Here is a 13649-nt window from a genome sequence, read left to right as displayed (position 1 = left end):
AACAAATGACGGTACTTCACACAAACAGTCAGCCATGTTTTGTTTTCTCTTTCATGTTATATTTCACTGTTTACTGGCTATTTGCTCTATTGTAATAAAGATATAAATCTGTTCTGTTAAGCAAACTAATGCACTCCTTTGTTTTTGTCATCAACCTTTAGAGAAGGACTATAATAAAATGTTCAAGAACAGTAACCATTGTTTTATGTACAGTATGTCAATTAAAGCTGCAACGATTATCAGATAAATCGATCAGTCAATCTCTGCTGTGACGACTCACTCCGATCAGGCTGACAAAGTGCTGTTGAAACACCAGCTAGAAGGAAGAAAGCTACCAGACTGAGCTAAATGATGCCAGATGAGTGCATTTCTCTACCAAGGTACCGCACAGAACAGATGGTACAGTAAGTTTGCAGGGTAATTAACGTGTGTGCTGTTGCAGTGTACCTCTTTGTAATGCCATTACAATTGTTAGTTTAAAAGTGTAGCAGCGGCTCCCAAACTGAGGGTTGGGATAAATGAGAAAGGAAGCAGGACCTATACAAAATTAATGTTTTTATATATAAAACATATATTTAATTGTTGCTTTAAACATAATATTGGATTGGATTTCTCATGCCTCTGAAAATAATTCAAATAAAACAGGCATACAGGAGCCTTGGCAATGGGTCTCAAGTAGACATTGCTTTGGAGTAAATTACAGTTCAACTTGTTAACAAACCGTTGCTTATTTACACATTGAGGAGCGACATCATCACTAATGTGAGGTTATGTTTCTGGCATCTTCAATAACTATTCTCTTTTAACTCCTGGCCTGAGGGAAATATCTGACTATTTAGCAGCTAAATGTTTCACTATGTTCACCAGCTGGTCGCAAACGTGTTCTGTTTGGCCATACTATATAAACTGCCCAACTCTGCCACCCTTCACTTATATGAGGGTCCTCTATCTTATCGTAAAATCTATAATAATACAAGTGCATATCATCTTCAGGGAGGATTTGTTCTGCCAAGACTCTGAGATTTTCTTTTCTCATCTCTTCCTGCCTCTGCCCTGTTTCCTTTTTTTGACTTTGGTCGTTTCCTGTCACTCTCTTCTTTTCTCTCTCACAACTGCCGCTCTCATGCATCCTGTTACTCTGTGTTTTTATAAAACATTCAAACAGGCTGAGTCAGCGAGAGCATGGAGGCATCATGACCTTGTAAGGGACGTTTTGCTGCTGAGGAAGCACATGTGTGGGTCCAAAGATGGAAAGCATTCATCACGGAAACTTGCAAATAAAGTTGTGTGTTCAACAAGTGATGTCTTATTGTTGCTGGATTGTTTTTGATTCTACACTTGTTTTCCTTTGGAATTTAAATTAGCAATGGAAACATATATTTAATGCCTTTATGTGTTGAAGTGATCAGGTCTCTCTTGAGAATGAGACCCTGTGTCTATGAGATTTTACCTGTATAAATAAAGGCTAAATATATTTTTTAAAACTTTTTTCTATTAGACAGAACTATCCAGCTGAGGGACAGTAGAGTTTCTATGCATGTAGCCTTGTGTGATAGATCCTTCTGACCTCTCATTTTAAATTAGTTATATATTACATTTACATCCAAGTATATATGATTGAACAAAGACATTCCCAGAGAGAAGTAAAATTGCCTTATCTGTACTCCTTGTCAGTGTTTCCGTGACGACCTACTGTTGCTATGTTATTTTCTGTGGTTTTAAAGAACCATGTGACATTACAAATTATTTCCATGTGCCCTGTACTTAACTGTCTCTATATGCTGGTCCCTCAGCTCTGTGTCTCTGGGCTTCAGGCCAATTACTCCTAAATGTAGTTGAGTTGTTATGTTAGCCTGCATGTCTCTGTGAGAATGTGTATCTGCCATTCAATCTGAAATTATAACATTTACTTAGACAATCAATTCTGTTTCTTTTTGTATGACCACAGGGTTTTCTGTGGTCATACAAAAAGGATCGTGTTCCTTAGTGTGTCTTTCCAAGTAGACTTACAAGTGTGATGTGCAAACTTTAAGCTTTTCAAGTGTGCAAACACTTAAAATTCACTTTTCAGTGAAGTATCTTGTGTCCAGCAGTTATACTTTTGAAACAAACACTATTTTGCATAGACAGGGACTAGATCTATGTTTAAGATTGTTTTATAGCAAGCTGTGTCATGTACTACAGGCTGAGTCCTCACTGCTGCTGCCTGGGTTCATATCCAGCCTTTTACTGCATGTCGTCCCTTCTCCCTCCCCATTTCCTGTCTTCTCATGTACTATATAATAAAGGCAAAAAATCCTTAAATATCATTTTAGATTTTTTTTAATGATAAATCATAAAATATTATTCCAAGAATCACATCACCACTTGCACTGTCCACTGGGTGTTAACTGTTACACCACCTGTGTCTCAACTGTGCTCTTCATATACACAGTGCTTGTGGTAAGTGATATCAATCACGATACAGTAGCTCGCTTACAGCATATAAGTGTTCCACACTCACAGCCTGTTCACTGACTTAGAGAATAACCATGTTGTGTTTTCAGTACAGTGGGGTTACAGTGAAGCGGGGGACTGCATGTGAACACAGCGCTATGTTCTGTCCATACCTGCGTCTGTTGGACAGACTCTCCTCTGTCTCATTCGTCACAACAACGTGGGTGGAGCCTCCTTGGCTTTCCTCGTGCATCACCTCAATCTGTAACACACAAACACACACATACACAGACAAGTTCAATCATTCGGACAGCTTGTACATTATGTCTAAAATGCAAACGTAGATACCGCTAAACATCTTCTCAAGCTTTGTCTCAATAGATTTTTCTTAGTGGTCCATCTAATCCCTGTCAACTTGGAAAATGTCATGTCTTTACGAGGTGTTTGTATTCAGGTGGTCATCAAGCCATGGTATATATTTTACTGGACCAACGTCAAAGCCACTGCAGAATGCATTGATAACGAGCTACCTTTGTTCCTGTCAGCAGCCTTACGTTCTTGAATTATGATATACAGTGTGAGATTACAGCACATAGACAAACGATACTTTGCACTGGTACTGGCCACCACTTTGTTTTGCATGTGGTTGGGCCAACGTTTTTGGGATAATTATGTAAAATAAAGACATTTAGTTGTGGTGTCTGTGAGGCCACAAAGGAGGGGCTAACTGCACAGCGAAACCAAACATCATTCCTCTTTGCTTCACAATTGTTACAGTTGTTTGCAGAAAAGATCTCCGTGCTCATAGATTTTGGCGTAAGGCATGCAAGATGTTGTGTTAGTTGTCTTCCACTATGCTCAGTGCCTGTTCCCAACGCCTCACATCTGTCGGGTGGGGCAATTACCGTGCTGATATTGTATAATCTGATACAACACAACTCAAACATATGGATGACTACCATGACCTTTGCTCTGTTCCTTTTACCTTTAAAAGTAACTTTGAGAAAGATTGCTTATTGCATTGTCACTTCAGCTGCCATTATCACATGTGCAACACTATAAAGGGCAGTTCCACATAACACTTAGGGACGTATGTACATACAGGGAGGAGTATTTTTGCACATCTGGCTAGAGTCCATTGTAAACCTCCTGACGCTGTGTAAACAGATTGTAGCTGCTCTCTAATATTTTAATTTAATTTATTTGGATCTTTCACTTCAATCTAAACATTTTGTAAATGTGTCAAATATTCTAGACCAAAAGTTTGTCATTTTTGGGCATGACTTAAAAAAGCCCTGCTTATTGCAGCTTTAAAGGACTCAGTAATTGTTTCTGAACTTTATTTAAATGGCTGACTACCTGATAAGTTTTTGGTACATACCGTATATTTCGATTAATTAAATGAATGTCACTTTTCACACAACAGAACACAGCGCTGGTTTTTGAAATATTTTCTAACTGACTAACAACAAGAAGGAATGCAGTTGGTAGGCTTTTGGAACTGTCTGCGCTCGTCAATTATGGAGGAAGGTTTATGGTCTAACACACCAACTCTATCACTTTCCAGACAGACTGTTTGTCAGCAGTACAAAAATAACCTCGGGGCGGGAATCCAGATGATGCACACTGTAAACCAGTTAATGAGATCAGAACCAAATTGCAGCATAGCAGCAAACATCAGCAGGGTGGTTTACTGATTAGTGAGAGGGACTTTAAAACACCAACACCTGCTTCAGGTTGTTGTTCTGAAGGTGACCTCTCATCTTCTCGAGGAGAGACGGGGCAGACTGGTTTAGCGTTGTACCATAAAATATGTTTTTGCATGTTTTGTTTGCTAATTATCTTTACTTTGTAAAGTAAACCGGCAGACTTTCAAGACCGAAGCAATTCTAAAAATAAAATCTGTGACAAGCATTTTCAACCCACTCTACATGAAACAACAGCTCACTCTCAACAGAAATGTTCACCTGTAGATTCCCAGCTACTTACAGAACAGAAACCCAAACTAATGTGTCACAACATGACATTAACAGCCTGAGGGTAAGATAGGGATACAATCACTGAATTAAGTGGTTGATTCAACACAACTCCAAAAGAACACATATGGTGCATATGTACCACTAATGGTGTCTGGAGAGTTTCATTTGCTCTGGTATTGAGATGTATGACCCTGGGATTTCTTCCTCCATAGCAATAAAACACAGGTTTAGTTTGTAGCTCTCACAGCTCTGAAAAATGCTCATTTCCAAAAGAATCTAAAGCAACTTCTGTCCAGAAACAGTGTTACTGTCACTATGGAACAAAGTAATCACTACATACGAAATAGAACCTGGACAAATTCATCCAAAAGTCAATAAGTCAATAATGACCAAAAGGTCTGTAGGGTAGTTGGTTAATGAATAAAAAAACAACTAAAGAAAGGCATAACTTCTATAGGTTGAATTTAATTCAAGCTAATTTGCATATCATTTTAAAATGATCTTTTCTTATATACTGCTGGTAAATGTAGTACCTTTATGATACCTATTGATATTATTTTGTTCTACCGAGTATCGAAAAAGGGACTCATTCATTCAGTACCACTTATCCATACTCATTGTATGTTACAGCAAAGTGTGGGAATAAGTTTAAACTGTAGCAAACACTTTTGAAAGATCTTTCCAAAGACTTTTCCAAAGACAAAAATCCCTAACAAAATAAAAAAGTATGAACTTCAACTTCTGTTAGAAACCGGTATTAAAATCAAAGTATCAGGATGGGCACTAGTACTAGACACTAGACACTACCCTGCCCTAGTGTCAGTCAGTTGCTCTTTATTACTTTGAGATGAATAGAACTTTAAACAATCTTTAAAGTTACTTGTTGAAGGGCTTTAATGTTGCAGTGAGATTTCAAAGTGGGACTGCACCTTGATGCCTCCTTTGGCCTTGCGTATGTTCTTCTTCTTGGGGTCAGCTTCGACTGGCGGCTTGCCACTGTTAGAGTTATCAGAAGCTCTGCGAGCCAGTGCTACAATAAAGTGAGAGGACACAGAATACATTCAATCATTTCTTTCTTCAGAGCTTGTGTTACATTACATGCATGCACGCATAAGATGAGTTCAGGTTATGGTTAAAATCATCATCTGCTGCTCAAATTAGCTAGAAATAACTAATAATACTCACGCTGCTGGCTCCCTGCAGTCCTGGGGGGGTTCTTCAGTGGGGGCCGTTTGGGAGAGGACTCAGGCCGCGGAGCAACAGGCTGAACGGGCCTCGTCTGTTTAGCTGACAGCCTCTTCAGACTGACGTGCCGCTTCTGAAACATCTCCTGGACGTCCTCCAGGCGCTTCAGTGCCTTAAGGACATTAATCTGCAGGCAGAAAGCTCACTATCAATCCTCATCGTCATTAACACAATTTCCAATCAGCCTGCTAACTATTGTGTGTGTGCAACATACCTTGATGTCCTCGGACAGGACAACCTCATACTGGTTGTGGAGGTTCCTCAGTTCAGTCAGTTGGTTCTTTTCTGCAGTTTCCAGAAAGCCTTCTATATCAGTCAGTGCTGACTCTGCCCCTTCCTGGGACTGACACTTATCCACAGCTTGGGAGGCCAGCAGGTAGATGCCAGACTCACACCACTGGTTAACCTGAACACAGCACACATTCAAGCAGGGCAAGATGTTAATGTAGCTATCAACAGCCATGTGGTGGCTCAGTGTGAGGGGCCTGTGTTTGGATGCCACATGAAAATCTACATGCATAAGTGACAACTGTACTGAACCTCAATTACATCACACCATTTTACATTAGAAAATATATTAAGTTTAAAGACATGATTTCTGGAAAATGAAGGCGTCAGACGTCATTAATCAGTAATGTCTGTCTGACATTTCGTTTGCCAATGTGCAAAGTTGCCCGCTGTAACTCAATTAATGGGTTACATCACGAGCAACCATGCCAGGGGTTACGTTATCTGACTCATTACAACTTGGGTTTTTTTGTGTTGACACAGCTGCTGAGATTGGTAACACATCATGACAATAAAGTAAGACATGTTAAAAACAAGCCAATCCAGATGATCTAAACCACTTTATTTGGTGGTCAAACTGAAAGTGAATGCGCTTGAAATGTCGGTAAAAATGCCACAATGTTCAGGAAAATTGTTTCCGCACAACTGCAGTAAATGCTTGAATCAAAGTGGAACCTGTAAGGAAGTCTGGAACCTGTGATGGATGTTAACAAATAGTTTGGGTAATAATTTACCAGATCTCAGCAATTCACTTAGTGAATACGACAATATTGAAAATGAGAGCGAAGCTCTATGAGCTATGTGATCTTTAGCAGTTGAATGCTCCATTATGTTCTCCAGCTAGTTCTAACTGTGTCTGCTGTTTGCTGCCGGGCAGATAAAGTACAGAAAGTGTATCAGAGCTTTTTTGCTGGAAACACCTGAATGCTGCTGTCAACAAGAGCAGAGTCAGTTCTGTTTTATACGTACACAGTCATCCTGTTTTGCATTGCAGGCCAACTTCCTGCAAGTTGTGTGCGGCATGATTACAATTAAACAATTAAATCATAGTTGATGTGGCGGAAGTTTAACAACACATTTGCCATAGAAAAGTAAAGAACCACAGCTTGAAATACAGTTGATAAATGAAAGTAGACACACTGACACTGTTTGAATGGTGTATTACTGTTTGCATGTGAGCACATGATGGCACATTCATAAGGACAGTGTCTGAATCAAAATGCAAACAGCATCACTATCTGTTTGAATCTGATGAGCGCTACTGTGAGACATACAAGCTCTGTCATCATCCAGCATATGTGCGTTATAAGGTACATGCAAGTACATGCAAATATCTTGATGTCTATCTGATAGTGCTGTGGCTAAAGTGATTCCATCGGCACTTAATTCAATACCATGTCTCAATATCAATGTAATGTAAAAGGGGCGGCTCATAGTGATGAACCCAGCCATTCAACACAGTTCATTATCACTTGCTTGTTCCACTGTCCCCAAGTTGCAAAATAAATCAATGTATACCACTTTAAAGCGTTAGCTGCCCAACAAATTACAGTTGATAGTCACGATAACAACATGGCACCATGTCGGTCTAGAGGTATTTATATCAACAAATATTGGAATTGCTATGAAATTTTCCAAAACTGTTTGACAACAACATTCCCATTGGTACTTTGTGCTTATTGCTAATTAGCACATGCTTGCATGGGAGACCATAGACAAATATATATCTGTTGAGCACCATGTTCGCTCATCAAAAGTCACTCTTTGAACCTTTTTATCTACATATACAATGACAGTTGATCCAAGTGCTGGGAAACTTGTGTTTCTGGATGTGACATCTGTAGATGTGTTTCAGTCGCATGATATCATATCCTCACCTTATCAATGCCTGTGTGTATCTGCAGAGATTTGGACAAGACATCCGTCTTTTTCTTAGACTCGTTGCTGAAGTCGTCACAGACCCGCCGGAGCTCCACACATTTGGGTCGAATAGAGTCCACAGCGTAGTGGTTGCTCTGGATCAGCTGGTCACCGTGCAGAGCATGGAGCTGGGCCTTTTCTAGTGTGGGCTATAAGAAAAACAATTCACAATGTGTCATGGCATTTTAAATCTTCTGTTTGCTTTTATTTACAAAACTTTACAAAATACGAATTTGTGGTTATTAATTTCTGTTCAAGGGGTAATAGGTAATATATAAAGTAACTATTATTTTTTTCAATAGTTCAAGTCAGTAAGTCATATAAAATTAGATTTGTAAAATAAGTTACATTAAGGTCATTCAGCAGACGCTCTTATCCAGAGCGACTTACAGTGAACTAACTACAGGGACAGTCTCCCTGGAGCAGCTCAGAGTGAAGTACTTTGCAATGACAGGGGCAGCCCTGGAATTGAACTCACAACCTTCAACCTGGTGTTGTATTTGGAAGCCGTACCACTACACCACTAGGACATCACCACCCACTACATGAATGCAAGACTTTGTTGTAAATGTTTTTTATAAATTAATTTTGGGCCATTGGAGGGTTTCCCTGATAAAGCAAGTGAGATGCTGGAATAGCACAAGTCAAAATAATTGTTAATTACCCGGCAACATAAAGGTTGGTAAGCATTGATAAATTACTTTTTACTATTAATAAAGTCAATAGTCACAATTTATGAAGCCTTTAAAAAGGGTGAATTAGGGCGGGTTCACACATAAAGGTCAGATTCCTGAGTCAAAACAATGCAAGGATGACACATTGTTTCCATTGTCCACCTGGTCCAGTTCGTGTTCACAAAGGCAAAACAGTCGAGAAAATGTAAACAAAAGTCATGTGGTGGAAATGTTGTTTCGATTATTGGTATTACACTGTTACAAGAGTGTGTGAATAAAGCATTCAGTTGTTACATTTTTGTAATTTAACAGTTGGCTAGTTAGCTAATCCTGTCGTGCTTTCATACTACACTGGTTAGCATAAGAGTAGTGCTGCAGGAGGAAGTGAGGAAAGTTTCAAGAGAGACAATACGGTGAAGGTAAAAAGTATTCAGCAGGTGTGGTGATTAGTAAGTACTCTCTGAGCAAGTCATATCTCTGGTCTCACGTCTCTGATACAGCTGAGCCTATCGCGGTTAAACGTGAAAACGACGGCTCAGCAAACGGAAAGCTTTTCATCTGGAAATGTTTAAATGGTTCAGAGTGACACAACAGGAACATATCACCTTAAATCTGCACATAAAGAAAGATGGAGTATGATTTTCCATCAGGTAGTTACTATAATAACAATAGATAGTAACAATAGATTTATTATATTATTATAATAAAAAATGTTTAAATTAATTTGGTGAGACTGTATATATAATTATATTGGATCAACACTATTTTAGCAATACTTCTAATGTATCTCACCTCATACATCATTTAGTCATTAGTGTTACACAACAATGTTTGCACTGAAATGGATAAAACATAAGAAGATTATTTTGCTAAAAAAGAAAGTTGGAAAAGAACATGATGCGCCGTGTCTCTTTGATAGAAAAGCACACGATGGAGTTATAACTGAACAGTCTGAAGTGTGAAAGGTCTGTACGGTTATACTGTAGCAGTATGGTGTCGTTTCCAGGCGATTTAATGAAGGTACACTCAGTGAGGCTGGTGGCCGTCAGGCGTATTAGTCTCCTAGCAGTCAGGCGGCAGGACCGCAGGGTGCGCTAGCTAGCTAATTATTGTGACATTTGTGATACCTAGATGGTATGCTTCCTGTGATTGGGTGGAATGGTGTTCATACCAGAAATAAACTGCTCCAGAGTTCACTTGACAGCGGTTGAGACCACCCTTCGTTGCGGACAAGGCCTTTAGAAAGTAGTCCGTGATGCTGTAGATGTTTGGTTTAATAACTTTGATTGCAGATGAAATGGCCTAAAGAACTACAGTGTGTGTGTGTGTGTGTGTGTGTGTGTGTGTGTGTGTGTGTGTGTGTGTGTGTGTGTGTGTGTGTGTGTGTGTGTGTGTGTGTGTGTGTGTGTGTGTGTGTGTCTGTGTGTGTGTGTGTGTGTGTGTGTGTGTGTATGTGTGTTTTGACTGACCAGAGCCTTCCCCTCCAGTGTTTTCAGTTCGTTGAGCAGATGTTCAACTCTGGCCACACAATCCCCGATATCTGATAGGCTGGTTAGACTGTCCATCAAATTATCTAGAGACACTTTGACCTGGAGAACCAGAGACGGACACGAGAGAACAGAAAAGACAGGCACAATAATTATATTATTCACTTATCCACCCTGTATTAACATGCATTCTTCTCATATCCAGACTCAGCTTGAAATCATAATCACATCAAATGTTAGAAATTAAACATATTGCAAACTCAGAACCTTTCAGCACATGAGGTGTCTGGCAGGACGTGAAACAGAGTCATTGTATTTACAACGTCCAAACTGTACTCAGGCGGTCAGTGTTTATTCTTAAGTATGTTTTGTGTGATTCTACAGCTGAAGACCTTTGAAGCTGTATGAAGAGTCAAAGGGAAGATCCAAAGGTTTCATGTCAAAGCCAGCCAGCAGTGAGACAGATCTACAGATATACCTCTCTGAAGTCCTGTTCAAAGTGGCGTAGCTGCAGGCACTGCTCCAGTTTCAGATGATGTTTACACCAGAACTGTTCAAAGGCATTCTCTGTCTCATCCAGCTGGGCTAGGAGCCTGAAACACATGACAGGATCTTCATTACAAACACATTGACAGTAACTATAGTACTACATTGCCATAATAAAGGCTGAGAGTCATTATATAATACATAAGAAAGGATTTGTCACCTTTCCACAGTGGTTTGGTTCTCCATCTCGTCTGGATTGAGTTTGTGATTCTCTGACTTGGCTGCCTGCTCCTTGATACACCCTAACAAGGTGGTGCCCTGCTTCAAAGCTAGCTTCAGTTCATCCTAGATCAGAGACATAGAATCATGGGAAATAACATCATCTGTAAAACAGCAGAGAAATGTTACTTATGTTATACTGTCACCCCTGTTGCCGTATACGCATTCAAATAAGGATGCCATTCATTGTGAACCTTGGAAAACCTGCTAGTGTCGCCCACCACTACTCAAGATTCAAAGTCAAGGGAAGTTGAGAAAGGTTCAACGATATGCAATTGTTCTCGGGATTGCCAACCTGGGGAGAAACAATTTACCGCAAATTGCGCTTATTTAAATTCTCTCAGGAAATGGAAACACAGTTGTTTTTTTCTTCTCCAATTCAACTATGTAAACGTACTTGAAACAAATGCTGACCGTAGCATCAAAGGCTTTCCAATTGATATTATGATATAACTTTACGAGCTACTGACTTGAATTAAAATCTACCAGTTTGTTGAGTGCCAAGTGAGTGCCCTTTTGGAACTGAGTATGTCAATTACATGCTCAGCATTAAACACACCGGCAAGTTTAAGGCTTGTGAGGAACAAAGGAGAGTCTGCCACTTTTTATGTGTGAACAGGAGGTAAGAAGGCCATCCTTTCCTGTGGGGACGCACTAGCTCGAGCACTAGTGGTAGTTTGACTTCCCCCGTTACTCACCATGCTGCAGTGGCCCCTACAGAGTTTCTCGAAGCTCTGACGCTATACTGTGTGGGCTCTACTTATTTTTCCTTTGCAGAGGAAGGGCTTGTCTGTAGCTTTTTGATTGGCAGCCTGAGATAGCAGGAATTTAGTTTCGATTGTGGTATCACTTGTGCTAGCACTGAGGGACACATGAAAGACATGTTGTGTCCTCACGCTATAAGCATGGTTGCATCAGCGATTACAACAGAGGGACAGGAGAGAGTCCACAACATAAAGAAGCTGTGAATAGCTATTTGTTTTCTTTTTTATAACACTACTCTGCTCCACAAAGTAGCTTACCATACTTTTTTACCATAAACTAACTTAACCAATGGTGCATGAACCCTAGGCTAGTCACAAGTTCACTTGGTTGGTGTGTTAAATGCACTAAATCACCTTGAGGTTGGTGTGTTTGTCGGTGTGTGCTGTGAGCAGGTCTTTGGTGCACTGCACGTCATTGGGAAGCTCCGTCTCTGCCAGGTCTGTCCCAAACTTCTGTAACATCTGGGCTGTGGTTTTCACTGTCATGGCAAAGTTCTCTATGGCCTGGAGAAAAAGATTCAGACGTGACCCTGCAGCATTCTACAATGCATCTTCATTTAGGAATCTGCCAAGTCACTAGTATTAAAATGAATCTATACAGTATTTAGTACTGTATGTTGACTCACAGTCCGGTGGTGTATCCACTGACTGTGACAGTATTCCAGGCTTCCTCCTAGCTCCCGGGTCAGCTGGCCTTTATCCACATAGCCATGCAGGTCTGACACAGAGTTCAGCATCACAATCTGCAAACACATTCAATACATCACTTCAAGCGCTTGATCATGACTTACATTATGTTACAGAGAGACTAACTGTGGTAGCCCTAATGAGTTCAGTAGCAAACTAGTCTAAACTACAGAGACGTATCTTGTCAGTGTCTCTTTAACCTCTTAACGGGTGGACGGCCCGCCGGCGGTCTCTTTTTTTCTTTCTTTTTAGGTTTGCCAGTTTTAGGAACCCCTGGGGAGTTTCATGTTACCATTAAAATGTAGACTTGGCATGTGTTTTATTTACTGATTGCCATGTTTTTAGACTCGCCGTGTTTACATTTGACACTTTTTGGGCCTGCAAAATAATTCATAAGAGCTTTAGCATTTTCTCCCGCAACATTTATTCTTGGCACTCAAATCACCTTCTTGGTCACATGCTGAGTATACCTCATGAAGATGTAATGTCAAAACAATAGAAACACTGTAGCTGTACAGTTTGGGGATGTGTAGTCCTGGAAAAAAAAAAGATATACTAGCAGCAGCTACGAATGTTATCTGAACTTTGATTTTTGCAGCTACTCTGTACTGTACTGAACAGAAGTTTTCAGTGCAGGTTGTGTATCATCATGTGAATGTTTGCTGGGGATGTTTGCCAGTTTGGTCATTGACACAAGCAATACCTAAACCAGTTGAGTGGGCATGTATACAAATACTTTTTGACTCATCAATATTTTATTCATCATTTATTTGTCATGCATTCAGTTAAACACCTCACGTCTCTTTCTAGCAAAAATAAATACAAAATGTCCTGATGAATGCAGCTGATAGAGTTTATATGGTTGGTTCTGAAGCATGCTTACCGGTACCTTCATTTTAAAATCATCTTTGTGCAGCTTGATCCCAATGTCTGATAGAGCCCTCTGGAAGAACTTGGACGGCCTCAGCACCAAAACCAGCTGCAGGTTTCCTGGAAACGCCCCCTAGATGACACAACAACATGCACATTTACAATACATCTCTAAGCCATCCATTCATTTGAATTCATTCATTCATTCATTCAATTCATGGCCTTCATTGATGAATCTAAAGGGGCAGAAACTCCAAAACGACCCTCATATTCGTCTCATATTTACGGTGGCGGAGAGCAGCCCGCCGGAGTCAGCAGCTGTACTTCTCTCTCTGTACTGAGGCAGACTGCAGCTACACTGACTCACTATCACCTCTAGAGGAACAAGTGGTATTACAGACTGGACAGAGTGCAGCTAGCTGTTAGCATGCTAACTTCAGTAGATATCTGCAACACAACACAAAGACATGTTTGACATAACGTCATCACTGTTACCTCTTCACCTCTTCTGTTTTAAGTTTACATTCTGGCATA

The 13649-nt window shown here is 40.1% G+C and overlaps 2 protein-coding genes across 5 annotated transcripts in view; one reads left to right on the top strand and one right to left on the bottom strand.

Annotated features, from left to right (window-relative positions):
* b3gnt5a (UDP-GlcNAc:betaGal beta-1,3-N-acetylglucosaminyltransferase 5a) overlaps window positions 1-191 on the top strand; it is a 14987-nt gene extending 14796 nt beyond the window's left edge. For all 3 annotated transcript variants that reach the window (XM_029430464.1, XM_029430462.1, XM_029430463.1), the window contains exon 2: window positions 1-191. This exon is cut by the window's left edge and continues 1794 nt beyond it. The gene's annotated coding sequence lies outside the window, so the exon portion shown is untranslated.
* mcf2l2 (MCF.2 cell line derived transforming sequence-like 2) overlaps window positions 1-13649 on the bottom strand; it is a 115656-nt gene that overhangs the window by 64033 nt on the left and 37974 nt on the right. For both annotated transcript variants that reach the window (XM_029430460.1, XM_029430459.1), the window contains exons 5-15: window positions 13129-13248; window positions 12185-12301; window positions 11913-12062; window positions 10736-10860; window positions 10508-10622; window positions 10012-10131; window positions 7826-8017; window positions 5875-6066; window positions 5601-5787; window positions 5345-5445; window positions 2610-2698 (exon numbers count right to left, since the gene is read on the bottom strand). In XM_029430460.1, coding sequence (XP_029286320.1) covers window positions 2610-2698; window positions 5345-5445; window positions 5601-5787; window positions 5875-6066; window positions 7826-8017; window positions 10012-10131; window positions 10508-10622; window positions 10736-10860; window positions 11913-12062; window positions 12185-12301; window positions 13129-13248 — 1508 coding nt within the window. The remainder of the gene's footprint in view (window positions 1-2609; window positions 2699-5344; window positions 5446-5600; window positions 5788-5874; window positions 6067-7825; window positions 8018-10011; window positions 10132-10507; window positions 10623-10735; window positions 10861-11912; window positions 12063-12184; window positions 12302-13128; window positions 13249-13649) is intronic.

This window comes from Cottoperca gobio, chromosome 4 (assembly GCF_900634415.1).
Source record: "Cottoperca gobio chromosome 4, fCotGob3.1, whole genome shotgun sequence".
NCBI lineage: Eukaryota > Metazoa > Chordata > Actinopteri > Perciformes > Bovichtidae > Cottoperca > Cottoperca gobio.
Note: the sequence above shows the minus strand (reverse complement) of the source record. Positions and strands in the feature narration are given on the sequence as shown.